General features: G+C 37.0%; 1 protein-coding gene across 4 annotated transcripts in view; it reads right to left on the bottom strand.

Annotated features, from left to right (window-relative positions):
• grb14 (growth factor receptor-bound protein 14) overlaps nucleotides 1-19980 on the bottom strand; it is an 85843-nt gene that overhangs the window by 20755 nt on the left and 45108 nt on the right. For 3 of the 4 annotated variants that reach the window (XM_084121830.1, XM_084121829.1, XM_084121828.1), the window contains exons 4-5: nucleotides 2818-2974; nucleotides 91-212 (exon numbers count right to left, since the gene is read on the bottom strand). In XM_084121830.1, coding sequence (XP_083977956.1) covers nucleotides 91-212; nucleotides 2818-2974 — 279 coding nt within the window. Of the gene's footprint in view, nucleotides 1-90; nucleotides 213-2817; nucleotides 2975-4010; nucleotides 4159-19980 lie in introns of those variants that run through there. The other variant, XM_084121831.1, reaches the window with a different exon arrangement.

Below are 19980 nucleotides of genomic sequence, written 5' to 3'. Positions count from 1 at the left end.
GGACCAAAAAATGTTCCAGCAAGGTCAAAGGTATTGCCGTCCTTACTTTAGGGAATACTGTACTGAAGTACCAGGACAACACACACTTACAAGAGGCTTCTTGAAGAACTCATATTTGGCGTAATTCTTCCTGAAGTACAGACAGCATTGTGAGTCCATGCCCCAGCCAGACTGAACCTCCATAACTGACTCATGGTCTTCTATGGTTCTCTCTGGAAATCAAAAACAAAAGTCAGTTTAGTGCATGCTCATGAGTTACCTTGCATGTGCACTGAAGCAGATTATGAGCATTAAAGAACAGACTCGTCCCGTTTTTATAGAATCAAATAACTGACTAAAAAACGTATTGGGAAAACGAACACTTGAACATATATCTGCATGATAAGAACAACCTAAAATGACAGAAACCATCTTTGGAAAAAAGTGTAATTGGATATTTAAGTTTGGCTCGCGTCCCATTCGATTATATGGAGAGGGCGGGGCTGAACTTAATTCTGCTTATCCAATCAAAATACAGAGTCAGTTCTTATGATAATATGAGATTTCACTGCCTTGTTTCCAGCTTTCAGTTTTACCATCCCACTTCTCCGTGGGCTTGACGGATTAATTATTAACACTCTTTTCAAAAATTATGCCTTGATAATGAGCAACCTTCAATAGTAGTGAGAATGATGTGCGGGGGAGCTTGTTATTCCACTTTATCATTAAATATTATTCAGCTCCTGCAACTCTAAATGCATGTTCAATGACTAAATGGAAAGCATCTGTTTAGAAGCAGCCATCTGGAAGAGTTAGACTAGTGTTAGTGTTATCTAATACTAATTAATTCCCATAGCGTTACTGCAGTGAACGGCCAGAGATGCTCACTGCTATAATGCAATGATGTTGTTTGCATTGGCTATGATCAAATGAGCTACGTCATCTCCGTGATGTTGATGATGTTTCATTTGGAGCTTAATATTTTCTGCCTTTCAATGTATATTAATGTATATTTAATGTATATCTGCCTTTTTAGTATATCTCAATATTTATAAAATGATGCATTTCGGCTGTTGTTCAGCTGAAGTCAGTTCAGTGTTGATTCAGTTCTGTTGTAAAGATCATCAATTATTAAAGTAGTTCATTTTCATCTACAAAGCAGTTCTGGAAAATATGATGTCATCGTCCAGCTCAGTTCAGTTCTCATAAAACAAGCATCACTACAGTCAGATCAATAATACAGTTGAATATTAAGTGTCTCCAACTAAGCAAGCCAGAGGCGAAACATAGCCATTCTGTTTCTCGATTCATCATTTTACAAGAACGTCTGCCAATGGAATCCCTTTATAGTCAGAAGTCAGAGATATCAAAGTAGGAATATACCAAATATGATTTTATAATGAACACAGCATAATCAAATGGCATCTTTAGGAAACTAATAGCATGCATTTAAATCATTACATATTAAAACTGTTGGCAATCACCAACTATTTCCTAGTCTCACTCATTAGGGAATAACATGCTTCAAGATCCCAATTTGGGCTGTTCTGAATGGGGACGACACACAGGGATCCTGCCATGTGTTCCCACTAGCGCTGCTACCTGTGTGAAACTCCACCAATGAGACATGTTACCAAGAAGATATAAATAATGCAGGTGGCGTCTTTAACCCCGGGAAGAGGAACACCCTGCTCGAATGTGAGCAGACGGAGGCTGTTGAATGGCTCATTCACACCAATCTGGAAACCAGCGTGCAAAGCCTGTGTTTAATTACTGCATCTGAATCACTTCTCATCAGGCTGGAACTAATGCCAGGTTCAGACTACATGATATCACCCTGATTATGGCATCATCCAGTTGACGTAGGGTGTCGTGGTGACAACAATTGGTGTCATGACGCAAGAATCGATCGTTTTATCTTGTATAGTGTGTCACAGTGGACGTCAACCATTGTTGTGTCTGGAATGCTTCACGACGCCCCGACAGAAACACTAGCATGACAGGGTTTTGTCCCATCTGTGGCGTTGACCAATAGGAACACAGAAGTGCTTCCGTACACAGCTTTCAAACATGCCGAAATGAAAGAGACGATGGTATTGGTGAATAACACTAGAGTGGATGTCAAGATTTTGAGTGAATAAAATGCTTCAGAAAACTTATAGCACCATATGTGACCATGGACCACAAAACCAGTCACATGGGTAAATTTTTTTAAATTGAGATTTATACATCATATGAAAGCTGAATAAATAAGCTTTCCATTGATGTATGGTTTGTTATGACAGGACAAGATTTGGCCGAGATACAACTATATGAAAATCTGGAATCTGAGGGTGCAAAAAAATCTAAACATTGAGAAAATCTAATTTAAATTTGTTCATTTATGTTCACGACTGTGCTGCATTCACTCACAAAAATAAATGTTTTATATATTTACGGTAGGAAATTTACAAAATATCTTCATGGAACATGATCTTTACTTAATATCCTAATGATTTTTGGCATAAAAGAAAAATCGATAATTTTGACCCTTACAATTTATTGTTGGCGATCGCCACAAATATACCCGTGCGACTTGTGACTGGTGACGTGATCCAGGGTCACATATGGCCTTTTATGATACCTCCTCTCTAGAATCAGAATTATTATTAGAATCCTTCTAATAATAATCAGTTTAAATTGATGATGAAAGGGATTTATATGCCCTTTATTTGAACTGCATTACATTCGATGACAACACACCACAATATTCAGTTCATCCATTTATTGCACTTTTTTTTTTTTTTATCGTTTTTGTTATTGTTCAAATGCTTGTTGACTCAGAAAAGAGCAGCTTACCGATACCAAGATGTGGGATCTGCTCGAACAGGGTCCAGCTGTGGTCATCAATGCAGTGGTTCTTCAGGATGAACAGCTGGCAGATGTCCCGGGCAGTGATGTCACTGGGCACCTCCACCGCTCGGCTGGTGTTGTCTTCACTGTACACTTTGATTACCTGCAACAAATGACAACAGAAAGAGGTTTTGACTGTATTCAGCTTACTGCTTACTAAATAACACACAGTATGGACTGTTTAAATGAATGAATGAATAAAACGTTTTTACAAATATTTTTGAAAGAAGTCTCTTCTGCTCAACAAGGCTGCATTTATTTGATCAAAAATACAGTAATATTGTGAAATATTAGTATTAAGCTGAATTTTCAGCATCATTACTCCAGTCTTCAGTGTCACATGATCCTTCAGAAATCATTCCAATATGCTGATTTATAACAGTTTAAACAGTGGCTGTCACGTGGTCTTAAAATAAATAGCTATTTTGCATTTTTAATCCATATGTGTGTGCAATATTTTTTTAAAACTTTTAGCAGGAAAGAGATGCAGATATATTTTCCGGTTCATTCATCATGCTGAAAATGGAAGGTCAAGTCAAGCGCGTTGCATTGTGGGATACAGTACAAAACATAAGCTCTGCAGTAAACTGAACATTTTGACAAATCAGAAAATGCACATACTATGCACGGTATACACAGTACAGCAATAGTAAGAGCAGAACGCTAGCATACTATTCCGAACACAATCACGGATTCACAGTTTTTCCATGTTTAAAAAAACGAGTCACACTGCAACAAGCTCCTGCCATTTTACCTTATAGTGATGATCATTGGATACACACACTCCTTTACCATCCCACAAGGACATTCTGAACTAAATTTCATTTCATGCCCTATATACAGTATATGCAACAACCCGTTCATTCAAAGTGCAGACAGCCTGTGCTGCAGGAGAAGTCATGAATGTTCCCTTTCATGAGTGCTAATGTCCCCTGCTACGCCTCATATCCTCATATGATGCGCTGAAGAACCCAATATAATTCCTTTTAGAGCTGTTAGAGTTTTGTGGAATTGCTTTCCAATGATCCCACAGAGAAACAGAGCAGCATTTCAAACCCCTCGCATCGATTACACACGCGCACATACATACACACACAAAAAAAAAAAAACGATTAAATTGGCATTTCAGTGCAACTTACCCCTGTGCTGGGCACCAGGCAGGGCTGAGATTTGGGACAAGCTCGGCAGCTTATGTAGGGCTGTGCGCACAGCATTTCTCAAGAGTTGAGTGAACATAAAACATAAACGCAAGTATCAGCCGGGGAGCAGCGAGCTTCCTCTCTCTCCGCAGCCGAGCTCAAATGAGGTAATTAGAGAGAGCTCCGCTGATGCATGTCACCATGGCTCTGTCCAATCACCTGCCACCGTTTATCCAGAGGGGGTGAGTCCCGCGCCGGCTGCCCCCCGCGTACACACACCGGAGGGGGAGGGGGGCAGAAAAGTCACAAGATTTGCCCCACCTTCCTATTCACACTATCTTGACAGGCCCCTGCCCTCTGCATAAATCCCAGCAAGCAATTAGAAAACTGCTGGTTAAATGCAAGACCCGACGGGTCAAGCCGGACTGAAGTTGCACAGGGTGGGTGAAGGGCGAGAGAGAGCGAGAAAGTGAGTCACTTCTGCTATGCAGCACATTTTCATGTCTTCTTCATTTATTTCATGAAATCATATTTGTTTGTTCTATTTATATCACAGGTACAGTTCATTCAAAAAATGATATCTTGTCATTATATCATACATTGATAATATCTGTTCAAGAAATATCTTTCCCCACTGCTGTGTAGTTTATTTTAATGTTATTTATACAGTATTATAGTATTAAATCCATATTTTGAATTACACATTAACATAATATTCAGTCTCTGCATGGAGTGTGTGTGTGGTCAAGCAGTGTGGCGAAAAGAGCATCCTTAATATCGGGTCAGAAAACAAGATACGCAAATGTATACTGAGCTGAGCCAAATTATCCGGTTCGGTTCCCTAAAAAGAGCCGGAATTCCCATCATGAGGAAACATTCAATCAGTCAATTGGATTTAATGTGCGCTATGTCACAATTTATCCGGCAAATGCGTTTCCATCTCACATTATTTGCATTAATTCTTTTTTCGCACAAGTCAAATACCACCTCAAGCGAATGTTTTTTTTTTTTTTTGCGGATTACGGGATTTTTTCCACGAAATTTGCCGTTTCCATCTCTCGTTTCTGATGCGATCCTACAAAATGCACATAAAAACGGTGATGGAAACATAGCTATTGATGTAAGTTCCTGAATGACATCATCCTCCAGGAAATTACATCATTCTGATGAAAAAAACAAAACAAAACAGCACAGACAAATATGCATTTAGGCCATGTTTACAACTGGTATTAAGATGCATTTTGGTCGATCGGCTCACAAATGAAAGAAACAAGTAAATGGGGTCTAAAAGGTTTTGAGCTTGTCCACTTTCAACCACTTCCAGAGGTAGTCGAAAAATGCATTTGACCAGATAGTCAGATGGGATTTAAACTTTGTCGGCTAAAGACCCAAGTTTGGTTTGAAGATGAAAAACATACCAAGCACAATGTTCTCTCACCATTCCTGATTTCTAACACACTAACATCGTTCGTGATCTTTCGGCTGTCAGAGCAGAAACTAAAGCTGATGCTCTCCGTATGTTTTCCCGTGTCTCCAGTCGTGTTCATATGTATATTGAGTGAGTTATTGTGTCCATTAGATCGAAAGATCTGAAAAAGCCCATACATTTACCCGCCCATAGACCCTTCCCTCGAAGAAATCAGGACAGAAGTGGTTGAAAGTGGACAGAAGAGCCGGATTAAAACACCAGGTGTAAACGGGAATGCGTCTCCCTCGTCTACTTGTGATCCGATCGACCAAAACGCATCTTAATACCAGAGGAAAACAGGGCCTAAGAAACTAGTTATGGTGAGCTTTCATTTCATGTGGACTTTAAAATTACACTGTTTGAAAAACATGACTTATAATTCTAAAACAGGAGTAAAACAGGAGATTGAGTTAGAGAAAATGTAGTATGTCAGTTGAAAAGGGCATTAATGATGAATAATGCACATTTTTGCATTTAAAAACACAAGACACAGGGAAAACAAATGACTAACTTTGGTCATAAGTCATAAAGCTTAAGTGTCTGAGCTTGACCAGATCATATTCGTTGGAAGTCTAATACACCCTTTTATTAGAATAGTTTCTTAAGTCAAACATATTAATTTCTTCAAAGTCACAGAGTGAAAGGTCCTGCAGAACAGGAAGGACCCTGTAAGGTATATGGATGGGGGTTGAGAGCGAGAGAGAGTGTGTGAAAGGCAGATTGGTAGGAACGAGGGAGGACACGCCAGTCCTCTTTCAGAGAGGAAAAGGAGGTCAGTGCTGCCCAGCAGGGGCGGGGCTAGCAACCCTTTCAGCCAATCACAGCCTCCCACAGTGACATCATCTCCAAATGAGGTAAACGATCCACTGTTTAATCAGTAAGAGAGACCTACAAGACACACACACACAAAAAAAAGACAGAGAGGAGGAGGAAAACCCCTCTCGAGGACTGGCTCTATAAATCTCTCTGACAAGCATTTACCAGACCTAACCTGTTAAAGACACAAGGTAATAAAACGAGCAGGGTTTTTTTGACGTTGCTAAGTTATTAAAACAGTCGATTCAGATTTAAACTGTGTGACTTGTTTATAATGCCAGATTCACTTTATCGCACATGTGCCTAATATTATTGTGAATATTATAATCAATACAATATGCTCGGCTGAGCCTGAGACGGTATTGAGATCTTAGCCCACTTTTATAGGACAGGAACAGTATGAATGCAAAGGAGTTCACTTTTTATTCCACTTCTTTTCGAACATCCAGCATATTTATTCAGCGTTTATATATATATATATATCACATTTCCTTTTGTAGGGCGCTGTAGGCACTCTTTAACTTTACCGTCTATTACTCATTTATCTTTGAGGACTGTTTATATTTACTCTGATAAGGAGCAGCAAGAACTGCTATTGAACTGAACTGAATCAACATTGAATTGACTTGAGCTGAAAGACTACACTATTGCTGTCTGTAGAGCTCCTTATAACTGAACTGAACTCGTTTCATAATTGATGAACTTTACACAAACACTGAACTGATGTAAGCTGAATAATGACACTACTGTCTTGCTACAGCTGCTTTACAGCAGATTTTGAACTGGTCTCATTATTTGAAAAAGTTTGCATGTCAAGGCAAGTCACCTTTATTTATATAGAGCTTTTTACAATACAGATTGTATCAAAGCAGCTTCACAGTGGTAAGATGAAAATAATACAACAAAGTTTGTTTCTAGAAGAAAATTCTGTCATCGTCCACCTTAAGAAAGGCAGATCAATAATATAGTTGAATATTAAATGTCAACAATGTGCATCATAGATTCTGTTATTTTCCTGTTTATTAAAGTGAAGCTGCTTTGAAACAATCTGTGTTGTATAAAGTGCTATAGAAATAAATGTGACGACTTAAAGTTGCAATGAAACGAAAGCAGCGTCAGATCTTTTCTCCCATATTGAGATGCATTTCGAAGATTAATAGATTATCAAAAAATAAATAAATGAAGGGTGGGGTTCTATGGTTCTATGAATTGGTCCTCATTAGAAACAAAGCATTTACAGTATTTAATCAAGCTCCAAAAACGGCTCTTTTGAATATTGTGGGAATGTGATGTCACACAGGCAAACACATTTGCATATGCCCGCCTCCAGAGTCAGACATTGACGAATAGTTATACATCCTCACACCATAGACACCTCACAGTGGCATCAGTCGCTTAACGGCTGACATTTGCCTACACTGGAGGTGAGCGTCGCGTCAAAAGCAATTAGAAGCCATTATAATCACTGATGCTGTCTACACTGATACAGTACACAGATGTGTGTTCAGTTTCTGACTGAGTGGATGTGGATGTGAAAAGTGGATGGTTTATTTTAATGGCGTCCCGGATTACGTCTGAGGATTTTATGTTTGCTCGGAGCATTTTGTCCTGCACTTGAGGCACAGTGTAATGGAGAGTACGCAAAGACACTTTTGTTGAAAGATGAAGCAGCCGACTGTATTGAATCTGACAGCAGCTGCATCATAAACTGTACGTAAATTATTTCATAATGCTTTGTCTGTAAATGACTGTTTTATATGGATGGTTTTTATAACACACTCATGTGCAATAGCAAGGGGGCATTGATAACGTTTCCTATGCAATGACATAATCGTGGCTGTTTACTCCCATTAAAAATGTATCATTTCAGACAGAGGGTCAGAATGAGGGTTGAAAATAATCGTTTTATATATATATATATATATATATTTATTGCACGGCTCTGTGGAATACTTGATTCTGATTGGTCTATAGCGCCATCCAGCGGTAAGTTATTCCCAGATAACAACCGCTAAAAACAGATAACGCAGGCTCATCTGGGTAACTGAAGTCAGCAGCGCTATACGATTGCTAGGAACGTTTTTTCTACGTGGAAGTTTTGCGTTTGGTGAGCTAAAACAATATAAAACTCAGTCGAATCACTATTTTGTGTACAGTTATTTAATTATGCCATTCAGTATCGTGAACTCGCTCTCTCGTTTCATGCAAACGCAGCTGCTGCCATTTTGTGACTATTGTTTTGTACACTGTTGGATTGTGAGATACAGACAGATACGATTTTAAAAACAGTTTAATCTGAAATCAATATCTCTTATCCCCATAATTATTTATGTGGCGAAATGCTGTGTAATAAGTGATGTGAATGACTGTATACCGTATCTCTTAAATGTCCGTCTAGTTTGAACTTGCCACTGAAATTGCTCTCTCCGCGAAAGCTTTGCGTTTAAAGACATAATAAAATATTTCAACTCAGATCAATATTTCTTGTCTAATTATTTACTTATGTGGCAAGTAACCGTGTAATAAGCGGGATAATGTACATCCAACCAGTGGTTCTCTCAAAATAACCCTCTTCAGGCTGATCAAGACCTCATCCTCATCATCCTGTCAGGGGTTATTTTGAGAGAACCACCGGCTGGATGTCAATATCACTTACATATATCGCATATCTATGTTTTTTTTTTTTTTGTGCACATTTTTTTATTAAAATTGAAATTGAACCTCAAGGAGCATATTACAAATCCATGTCATGACCACTTTAAAGGCAGAAGCTGATGAATCCTGCATCACCAGACAGAAGTCACCTTCACAAGAAGGTCCAGTTGACATTCTGATGAACCATTACAAGGTCAAACTTTGTTTTTTTTTGTTTTTTAATGCAACATATGCATGGATGTATTGTTTACCACAAGATCTACATTATGCATTTAGAAAAAAGATAAGGTGAGTTTTCATATCATGTCGACTCTAAAATCAATGTGGAAAAAATGTTTGCAGGGCAATGGAATGGGGGGAAATGCAAGGTTTTGAGACTCGTGCTAGACACTGCAAAAGATGCAAGATAAAGATGTCAATCTAGTGCATGAATAACAATGGAAAAGCAGCACAGTAGAATGCAAAAATGCATTCTGAATCAATGGCCTGGCCTCTAAGACCTGGTACACGCTAAATTTAGATAAATTTAGTAATTTTTTACTTTAAAGTGAATTGTATTCAGACCACTGTTTGATTTGCTTTAAAGAGGTCTGCGTTTATTCAGTGTAAATCCATGCATAACATTGAGACTTTACAAAGATTTTTCTCATGCAAAGATTTGTCAGATTTTCTAATGCAATTTAGGAATGACAGGTAAAAGGTTACTATTAACCTTTAGTGAACAGATAAAATCATTTAAAACCAGCATGTGAGACTAGCACCCATAATGAACTCTCAGCAAACATTCGTTTGGATTAGTTAAAATTAAAGTCGATGTGGAGGTTAGTGTTTCCGAGTTAAAACACCTTTAAGGAGAAAATACAAGTTGGGGCACAGTGTGAGGCACACACTATCTCACTAGCACTATACTATCTCAATTGTTTCTGCTAGACGGAAACACGATTAAATGTAGTTTAAATGGAGACTTTGCTGAAGTCTCTTGTTTCTCAGATTTAATCTTACATGTGTCTCCTTTTACAAGCGATCATCTCACTGTCTCAAATTGTGTTTAGTTTCAGCAAGATGCCAAAGTCTGCAATAGATCTCATTAGGACCTCAAACATTTCTCATCAAACTCTAACAAAATGAATTTATGTAGTTATGCTCTCCACATTAATCTCCAAACAACTGACTCATTTGCGTCCATTTTTACTGTGGGGAATTTTAGGAGAAACATGTGAGATGTACTTCAATGAATCACTCAAGTCTCCTTGTGAAAAACGGTTCTAGTTTTTCATAAAACAAAATACTGCATGTATTTAGCCTATGCTTTTTGTTGGAATAAACTTTTTGTTGCTTTTTTTCCATCAACAATACAATAAAATAAAGTATAGTCAAAATTCACACATACAAATTAGTTTTCGCCATGATTTTTAATTGACCCAACCTATCCCGGTAAGCCTGGGATTCTCACTAGTAATTCTAGATTCTGAGCTGGTTCATGTGCGCTCGGCTCATAAATATTGTGACACGACTAAAGACAGCATGAGACTCGCTGGCTCAAGGACGGGAACATAAAGAGCCGATCAGCAGCCTGAATGAACCTTGAACTGCTGTTCTGCAGCTGCAGTGCTATCAGAAACACAGAGATCTTCACATCTACCTCGCATTCCTTCCATCCATCATCCATCCATGCCGCTTTATCTCGTTTGTATCAGTCAGTTCACACATTTACTAGTCTTTTCCATTTCTGATGCATTTGCAGATAAGTATATGTGATCTTCACTGTGCTTTTAAAAAGCAATGCTGTCATTACCCACGCATGCATACTTGTAATATTACATATAAAGTCACTTCAAAATACTCAATATATTTGACGAGAGCAAAGTTTAGAAAAAATAGTATTCTGCTTGCTTTATTTATGATTAATTGTTCAATACACACACAGTACGCAACACAGTGTGTTGACACTGACAGTGGATTGCAGTGACAAAGCTACCAGAAGTCATTTATTTTCTCTCTCTTTTTATTAATAAATATCAATATCAAGAACTAATGTAATTATTTGTACAGAGACAATACTTTTTAGATTTGTAATCAACTTAACCAGAACAAAGTGCCTTTAATTAATTAAAAAGCTAACATAAATCAATCAATAAATAAACAAATTAATAAATAGAATCAAATTAAAACTATTGCTACTAGCTACTGTAATTTGAAAGATTAGTGAATAAATAAATCAACAAATAAACAAATAATGTGAATCAAATTACAACTATTTAAACTAATTTGAAACATTTGTGAATAATAAATAAATACAATTAAAACTATTGAAGCTAATTTGAAAGTTTAGTGAATGAATGAATGAATAAATAAATAAACAGAATCAAATTAAAACTATTGAAGCTAAGTTGAAAGATTAGTTAATAAATACAAATAAATGGAGCTAATGTAAAAGTCTTAAAATATGTATTAACTTAAATAATTATTAAATAAACAATTACATGAAATAAATAAACACAAGCTTTAAGGTCATCTGGGTTCAGTGAGGTCACCGCTGCTGAACAGCATAAGAAGTCTTTCAGTGAGTGTTTGCTATTTGGGCAACATGAGTGACAGCGACCTTTGGAAATGTGAGAAGTTGAGCAGAGTTTATGCAAATGAGCTGCACAGGGTTCCTACACATTTTCCATTTCAAAAGTCCATGGTTCATTCAACATTAAATTCAGCTTTATATTTGGTATATAGTACAGTCATCTGTACATACATTTAGGGGCTTGTTGACAACATACAGAACCCCTAAAATAAAAAAAATAATTAAATAAATAAAAATATACAGACTTTTGCCTGCACAAGAGAAACTTTTTCATGCCCTTGACAAACTATTCACATACACATGTTTTTTTGTTTTTTTTGTATGCATACACATTACAATTTCTAGTTTTATATATACTTTAATATTTCCTTGTGCTTCATTGCCATCTTACTATATGAAGAAAATTAGAGTATGGATGCACATGAATTAATAGAGATCTTTCCTTAGTGTAGTACCTCTAATATCAAGGCCTAATGTCCAATTTAACGCATCCTCTGTGGCGGCGGAGAAACCATTACACGAAATGGGCTTATGGCACAATACGGCTGTGTGCATTGTCCTATTTGCCAAGTTCAAGGGTCTAAATAAAGACTGGTACTGTAAAATAAAGTGTTTAAAATTTGGCTTTCGTTAGGGCAGTGTGTCATATTTCAAGGCCTTAGGTCTGCTTTAACACACACTCTGTGGCGGCGGAGAAACCACACCGCGAAATGGGCTGATGGCACAATAGCCGTGGCTCAGTGTGCATTGTCCTATATGCTAAGTTGCTAATATGCATATTTTTTATTTTTGCAAAGGTTGTTTTAGAGGCTCTGTAATACAGTGCTAAGAATATTAAGAGAAGAAACCATTTTACACTTATAACCTGCATTTTTGCATAATGAAAAAGTGCATCTTGAATTCATTCAGTCGTGTTTGACAATCAGTAAAGAATCACTAAACAGCTTTTCTATTATAGAAAACTAAATAGGGGCAATAGTCTGGAAATGCAAATATTTTTCCATACGCTGCTTTCTTTTGTCCATACTTTTCCAGACCTGGAAATTCCTCAAATCAAATTCCATACTTTTCCAAACTGCATGGCAATGTCATTTAGACAGTGTTTCAAAGGCAGAATGTAAAAATAATTCAACTTTTAAAAAAAGCATCTGAAAGTCACTGTGTACAAAATGTCTTTAGTAAAGTGTGCAGTTGGCATGTTTAACCGGCACTGAATTATACAACATCAACGTTTTGACAGGAACTAAAACATAAACCCTTCAGGTGGTAAAACATTTCGAGAGGTTAAAATGTAAACCCTTTTATTTGTGCTAGAAGCACATTTACATGCCTGCGTACCTATGAATACTAATGAAATCACTCACTCTTGCAAGTAATATACTTGGCATGTATCATGTGAACAGCCAAACTATTCCCATCCACAATCATGCATATGAAGATCTGCAGAGAGCGGCTCACGTGTTAACACACCTCCAGCATTGTGCTCGACCTTTCCTCAGCTCTCGCACAAATGTCATTTTATCACCGTGGCTTTTCCGAGAGCACTTCCACAAGCTGTCAGATTGGCAGTATTTTCAGCAGCACACTACAGTCAGGCCATTGTTTAACTCATCTCAGCCCGTCCGACTGAGTGCCGAGAGTGTGTCTTTTGGCAACGGATACGGTGATGACAACAACGATGAGGAGATAGGAACTCCCTGCCAGTGACATTTACAGGTGTTTAAAACGATGCTCTATATTCCAAATGCAACAGAAAAAAGAGCTCTGTGTTCATATAAAACAAGCTATAATCTGCAATGAACTGGATCCACTTCCAAAAGTGATTTGCGGGGGAATGTTGCAACACTGACACTGTGATAGACAGCAACATTTTTTGAAATAAATGCAACTTAATGGTTTTGGATACAAAGTTGTTGTTTTTTCACATTAGCACCAGTGTTGTGAAATTCATCAAAAAACAAGTTTGAAGGGTTCGATGAATTAGCAGGGGAACATAAGTTTGGACACACCTGCTTATTCTTTATTATGATTATTTTCCACAACTTATAACAATAGTAAAAGTAATAAACACTCGTAAATAACACATATGGAAAGTATTTTTGGATATTGAGATTTATAAATATGAATAAATAAGCTTTCCATTGATGCATGGTTTGTTAGGATAGGACAATATTTGGTCGAGATACAACTATTGAAAATCTGGAATCTGAGGGTGAAAAAAAATCTAAACATTGAGAAAATCTCCTTTAAAGTTGTTCATTTATGTTCACGACTGTGCTGCATTCACTCACAAAAATATATGTTTTATATATTTACGGTAGGAAATTAACAAAATATCTTCATGGAACAAGATCTTAATATCCTAATGATTTTTGGCATAAAAGAAAAATCGATAATTTTGACCCATACAATGTATTGTTGGCTATTGCCACAAATATACGCGTTTGACATGTGACTGGATTTGTGATCCAGGGTCACATATATATATTTTATTTAAATATTTAAATTTAATTTACTTTTGATCGAAATGAGAAACATAAATTCTGTCAAATGTTTTCAAACTTTTCACTGTAAGTGTTCGCCTACTAATACACAACGAGAAGTTATGACCGAGGGTTTTGTCTGCAGCCTCTCCACTGAAGAATTACACAATGTTATTGTTCAAATAACGATTAAACCTCTCGCATTACCAATTAATGTAATGTTTCTGTAAAAAAACACATAAATAATAAATGTTCATACCCTTTTCTGCAGGCAGAGAGGCGTGATAGCGGGCAACGTGACTCTTCTGGCGTGGAAATTCATTCTTCTGTCCTCGGCACGGATCACCTTCAGATCTGCTGTTTCTCTGAGTGACCTTTATGTGTTAATAAACAGCTGTAGCCGTGAAGTTATAGTTAACGTTAATGTCTGCTCGTTTAAATCTTTGATAAGCCTGCTTTCCGTCCGGGGACGCCGTCCGTGTGAGACTCGCAGAGAGATGCGTTCTCCTCTAGACTCATCCTTCTGTGGCCTTGGGAACTCGGAAAGTGTTTTTTTTTCTTTTTTTCTCCACATTCTAATAAAAACTCCTGATAAAATAGCCGCAAAAAGGAGTATAGTTAGAACATCAGGGAGGTCTGAGAAAAACTATAACTTTATCTCACGGCAAATGATGTGACCTCCACTGCAGATAGTCTCCCAATAAAGAGCTGAGGACAGCAAAAACTATTCCTGGCTTTGTGAACATTAAGAGTTATTTGGTGACATTACAACCCTAGTGTTACAGGGTTAACCAGCCCTCCAGGACAAGACGCTTTTAGAGTGCAGAAATCCCACGACGCATCGACTCCTAATCAGACTCCATAACAACATTCATATCAACTTTCATACGCTTTCATATGAACGTCCTCATCAGGACATGGGAAGATGTTTATCTTATTTCTATTAAAGGTAGGGTAGGTAGGATTTTTATAAAAAACTTTTTTTTCAAATTTGTTTAAACTGTCTTTATATACCAATACATAATTAAAATGTAAGTGCTCTGAAGAAGAGAGTATAAAAATCGAGTGACTGTAGACCTTTTAATCTGCAATAAACACAGCTCATTATTTCCATCCGGGACGAAACAATTGATTGGTTTGGGCGACTGTCACTCACTCTCGCAACCATGGCTACCACCACTGTTGCTACAAGATCTGCCCATATGCGCGCGCACCCGTTTGATTTGAGGAGTGCAAGAGAGGCGCGGAACCTACGAAGAGTAAAATTATGGCAGAGAAAGAGCATTCAAAATTCAAAGCACCTGCATATGCAGTCAGCGAAGGCAAACAAGGCAAAAACTACTTCCTCGGACCCTGGTTGCCCGCACTCTTGAACGACCTCCTCTGCTTCGCCCTCGACCCCGGACCTGTCCTCGAACCGACGATGCGGTACTTGTCTCCGGAGTGTAACGTTAGTCCTCATCAGAGTCAACAATGTTTTCATCATGTAAACTCTTACATGCAAAACACCGTATATGTTATGAATCTTACACCGTATATGTTATGAATCTTACACGAAATTCACCTTCATCACAGTTTAACTGATGGTAATGGAAAAACGTGTATCAATGCAACCTGTTTTTAGCTTTGCCTTATAAATATAGCTCGTTACCTATAGCCTAAATATAGCTTGTTACCGAATCAAACAAAATATATTTTAAACTTTACCAGTATCGATATGCTAGCTTGATAGAGAGTACTAAAAGCCATCTTATTTGTTTCTATTTATAGTGATAAAGTTAGGTATTTTATTACATGTGATTCTGACATGATGTCACTGCATGCACTGCGCTCCTTCCTCTGCACTCGTGCGTTCATGTGTTTTGGGGGCGTGGCTTTGGAAGGAGCCCAGAAGGGAGGGGGTGGGAGTGAATGGAAATAATTAGCTGTGTTTACAACAGTCGTGAGAGGTCTACAGACACTCGATTTTTATACTCTCTTTTTCAGAGTACTTACATTTTAATTATGTATTGGTATATAAAGACAGTTTAAACGAATTTGGAATGTTTTTTTTTTTTAGAAAAATCCTACCTACCCTGCCTTTAACTAAACATTGACTAAATGATTTCATGATGCAGGTAAAATTTAGATCCAGGCTTAAAGAACAGAAAAAATAAATACAAAATAGGAGCTAATCTGAAAGACTAGTAAGTGTGTGAATAAATAAATACATAAATAAATACATAAATAAATAAATAAGAGATTTGAATTAAAATAATTGAAGCTAATACTAGCAAATAAATAAATAAAAACTAGCAAATAAATAAATAAAGTCAATTTTAAAGACAAGTAAATAAATACATATATAAATAAATAAACAAACAAGTGAATTGAATTAAAACAATTGAAGCTAATTTATAAAGCAAATAAATAAATAAACACATACATACATAAAATAAAAAAGAGATTTGAAATAAAACAGTTGCATCTAATTTGATAAATTAATATAAATAATATAAATAAATAAATACATTTGAAGCTAATTTAAAAGACAGGTAAATGAATAAATAAATAAATAAATAAATAAACAAAAGCGAATATAAATAAAACAATTTAACCTAATTTGAAAGACTAGCAAATAAATAAATGAATAAATAAAATGAATGAATAAATAAATGCATGAATAAATAAATGAGACAATCAAATTAAAACAATTGGAGCTCATTTAAAAGCAATTAAATGCATTTATTTAGTAAATAAATCAATATATATAAAAATATAAATAAATAAATAAAAACAACTGAGGCCTATTCATAAGGCTGATTTCTAGTGCCATGCTCTGAGCTACAGGAATCACTGTATTGATAGCTAGGCCTGTCATGCACAGACGTCCTCTCTCGTATGAAGTTCTGTACTGAAACTGACTGTGTTACTCTTTTACATTTCTGTAGGTGAAAGTATCTCATTGAGAAGGAAGAGGAGTGCTGACATGAGCTCAAAACTCACGGCTGGAGAAGGAGAGGGAGGTGTTATCGAGGAGTCTCAAGTTACATGCATGCGCATGCAGAAAACACAAGACTGACAAACACCGCGAGGCCTGTGCTGTATGAATTATGACCGCACTGATATTGACAATCTACTGATACCGATAAGCAATAAAGGCATATATTGATAACCAATACATGGCCAATATTAAAGGGATAGATCATCCAAAAAAGAAAATTTGCCGTTGCTGTTTGCTGAGGCTGTGGATTACAGGTAATAATGTGGTAAATAATGTTCAGTTTCTTGCACTAGTATGTCGTACGATCGTATGCTTCATGTGACCTCAATATGTCGTCAGGAGTCATGGGTATTCATTTTGTTTAGCTAAAAATATTCTTTACCGTTCTACTGAATAAAAATGACAATTACTGTACATCTTGGATGGCCTGAGGGTGGGTAAATTAACAGTAAATGTTCACTTTTGAGTCAACTATTAAAACTCACTAAAAATAAATAGTTTGTTTGCTTAAAAGTGAGTTTAGGCATCAAAACATTATACAGCAGTGTTTCCAAATATGAAAAAACAAAAACAAAAAACATAAAATAAAACTAAAAACTAAAATCAAATAAAAGGTAAAGTAAATTAAAGTAGATAAAATAAACACAATGCCTCTTCTGTCTTTTCTTTGTGATGTTTGTCCAATCAAACTCTACAGTAAACAGGTTATGTGACATGCCCTCATGCTCAAAAACCATGAACGAAACTACACAGGAAAAACAACAATAACCCAGATTATGGGTTACACGGGTTCACTTGCAATTAAAATAAACATGTGTTTTGTGTGGTGAATTATTGGCTGTCAAGAGCATGAAAATAATCAACAACGAATTTCATTATTAATTATTAAAAACCGTCTGCCCTTTGTCACTGGTTCTGTTCATCATTTTTATGGACAGAATTTCTATGCGCAGTCAGGGGCCGGAGTGTGTCCGGTTTGGGGAACACATGATTTCGTCTCTGCGTTTTGCAGATGATGTTGTCGTGTTGGCCTCATCAGACCAGGACCTTCAGCGTGCACTGGGATGGTTTGCAGCCGAGTGTGAAGTAGTGCTGTTTTAATTTTAGTTTTAGTCTAGTCTTTGTGTCAAGCCGTCATTTTAGTTTTTATTAGTTTTAGTCACGTTCATTCTCTTTTTAGTCTAGTCAAGTTTCAGTCGACTAAAAGTCTGAGCATTTTAGTCTTATTTTAGTCAGAATTATCCATGACTATTTTCGTCTAGTTTTACTGATGACAATTTTATGTTTTAGTTTTACTGATGACATTTTAGTCTAGTTTTAGTCGACGAAAGCTGATGACATTTATTCAAGTTTTAGTCCATGAAAATTGTATTTTAGTCTCTTTTTAGTAATGCAATTCTATTTAACCCAGTCAATATAGTATAAGTACCTAATAGTATAGACGAAACCTACATTTTCTTTTAGCCAAACCCATTTCAAACAAGGGTATCTTTTTATATTATTGATACCTTATAGACTCAAGAATACATCCATTCCAGACCCGGAAGACGCTCTGATTTGAATTTACAACATATTTATTTTACCAACCAAACATGTTAGAAGTACACACGCTTGTCTCTTAAGGTTCGTGGTGTTTTTTTCCTGTGATTTTGTGGCCGCATTTCTCCCCATCTTTTTCCACAACACATTCCGTTTTCTTTTCCACTTCTATGTAATGAAAGTTTTTTTCCAAATGTCGTTTCTTCTTTTTCTCCCAAAGACAAATCCTGGCTGGCCGGCCATCGGTCCCTTTCTCTGTGTCAGACTTAACTTTGTTTGTTGTCGTTTACGCTATCTCACCGCTGCCGCATCTTCTAAATAAAGCCGCGAGTGGGGCTTGAGGAAGTGACGTCGCCTGCGTCTGCGCAGGAAACAGAAATACTGCAAAATAATAACACTAACACGACTAAATGAGACGAAATAACGTTATAACATTTCGTATCGTCTCGTTTTGATCAACGAAAATGAAGAGACATTTTAGCATAGTTTTTATTTTGTAAACCACATTTGTGACCCTGGATCACAAAACCAGTCATATGGGTCAATTTTTTGAAATTGAGATTTATATATCATCTGAAATCTGAAAAATAAGCTTTCCATTGATGTATGGTTTGTTAGGATAGGACAATCTGAATCTGAGGGTGCAAAAAAATCGAAACATTGAGAAAATCTCCTTTAAAGTTGTCCATTTATGTTCGCGATTGTGCTGCATTCACTCACAAAAATAAATGTTTTATATATTTACGGTAGGAAATTTACAAAATATCTTCATGGAACATGATATTTACTTAAAAAGAAAAAAATCGGCATAAAAGAAAAATCAATAATTTTGACCCATACAATGTATTGATGGCTATTGCCACATATATACCCGTGCGACATGTGACTGGTTTTGTGATCCAGGGTCACATTTAGTCTGGTTTTTATTTGTCAACAATATTGCATTATACATTTAATTATAGTCATCGTCACATGACCAGCATTTACGTTGCGTCTCGTCTCGTTTTCATCACGTGATAAAGGTTCGTCAACGACGATATTTAGTCATAATTTTCGTTGACGAAAGCAACACTAGTGTGAAGCGGCTGGGATGAGGATCAGCACCTCCAAGTCCGAGGCCATGGTTCTCAGTCGGAAAAGGGTGGCTTGCCCACTTCCGGTTGGTGGAGAGTTCCTGCCTCAAGTGGAGGAGTTCAAGTATCTCGGGGTCTTGTTCACGAGTGAGGGACGGATGAAACGGGAGATTGACAGACGGATCGGTGCAGCTTCTGCAGTAATGCGGTCGCTGTACCGGTCTGTCGTGGTGAAGAAGGAGCTGAGCTGCAAGGCGAAGCTCTCGATTTACTGGTCAATCTACGTTCCTACTCTTACCTATGGTCATGAGCTGTGGGTCATGACCGAAAGGACAAGATCCCGGATACAGGCGGACGAAATGAGCTTTCTCCGCGCTC

This window comes from Abramis brama (genome assembly GCF_963993115.1).
Source record: "Abramis brama genome assembly, chromosome: 8".
Lineage (NCBI taxonomy): Eukaryota > Metazoa > Chordata > Actinopteri > Cypriniformes > Leuciscidae > Abramis > Abramis brama.
This window is presented reverse-complemented; position numbering and strand designations above follow the sequence as displayed.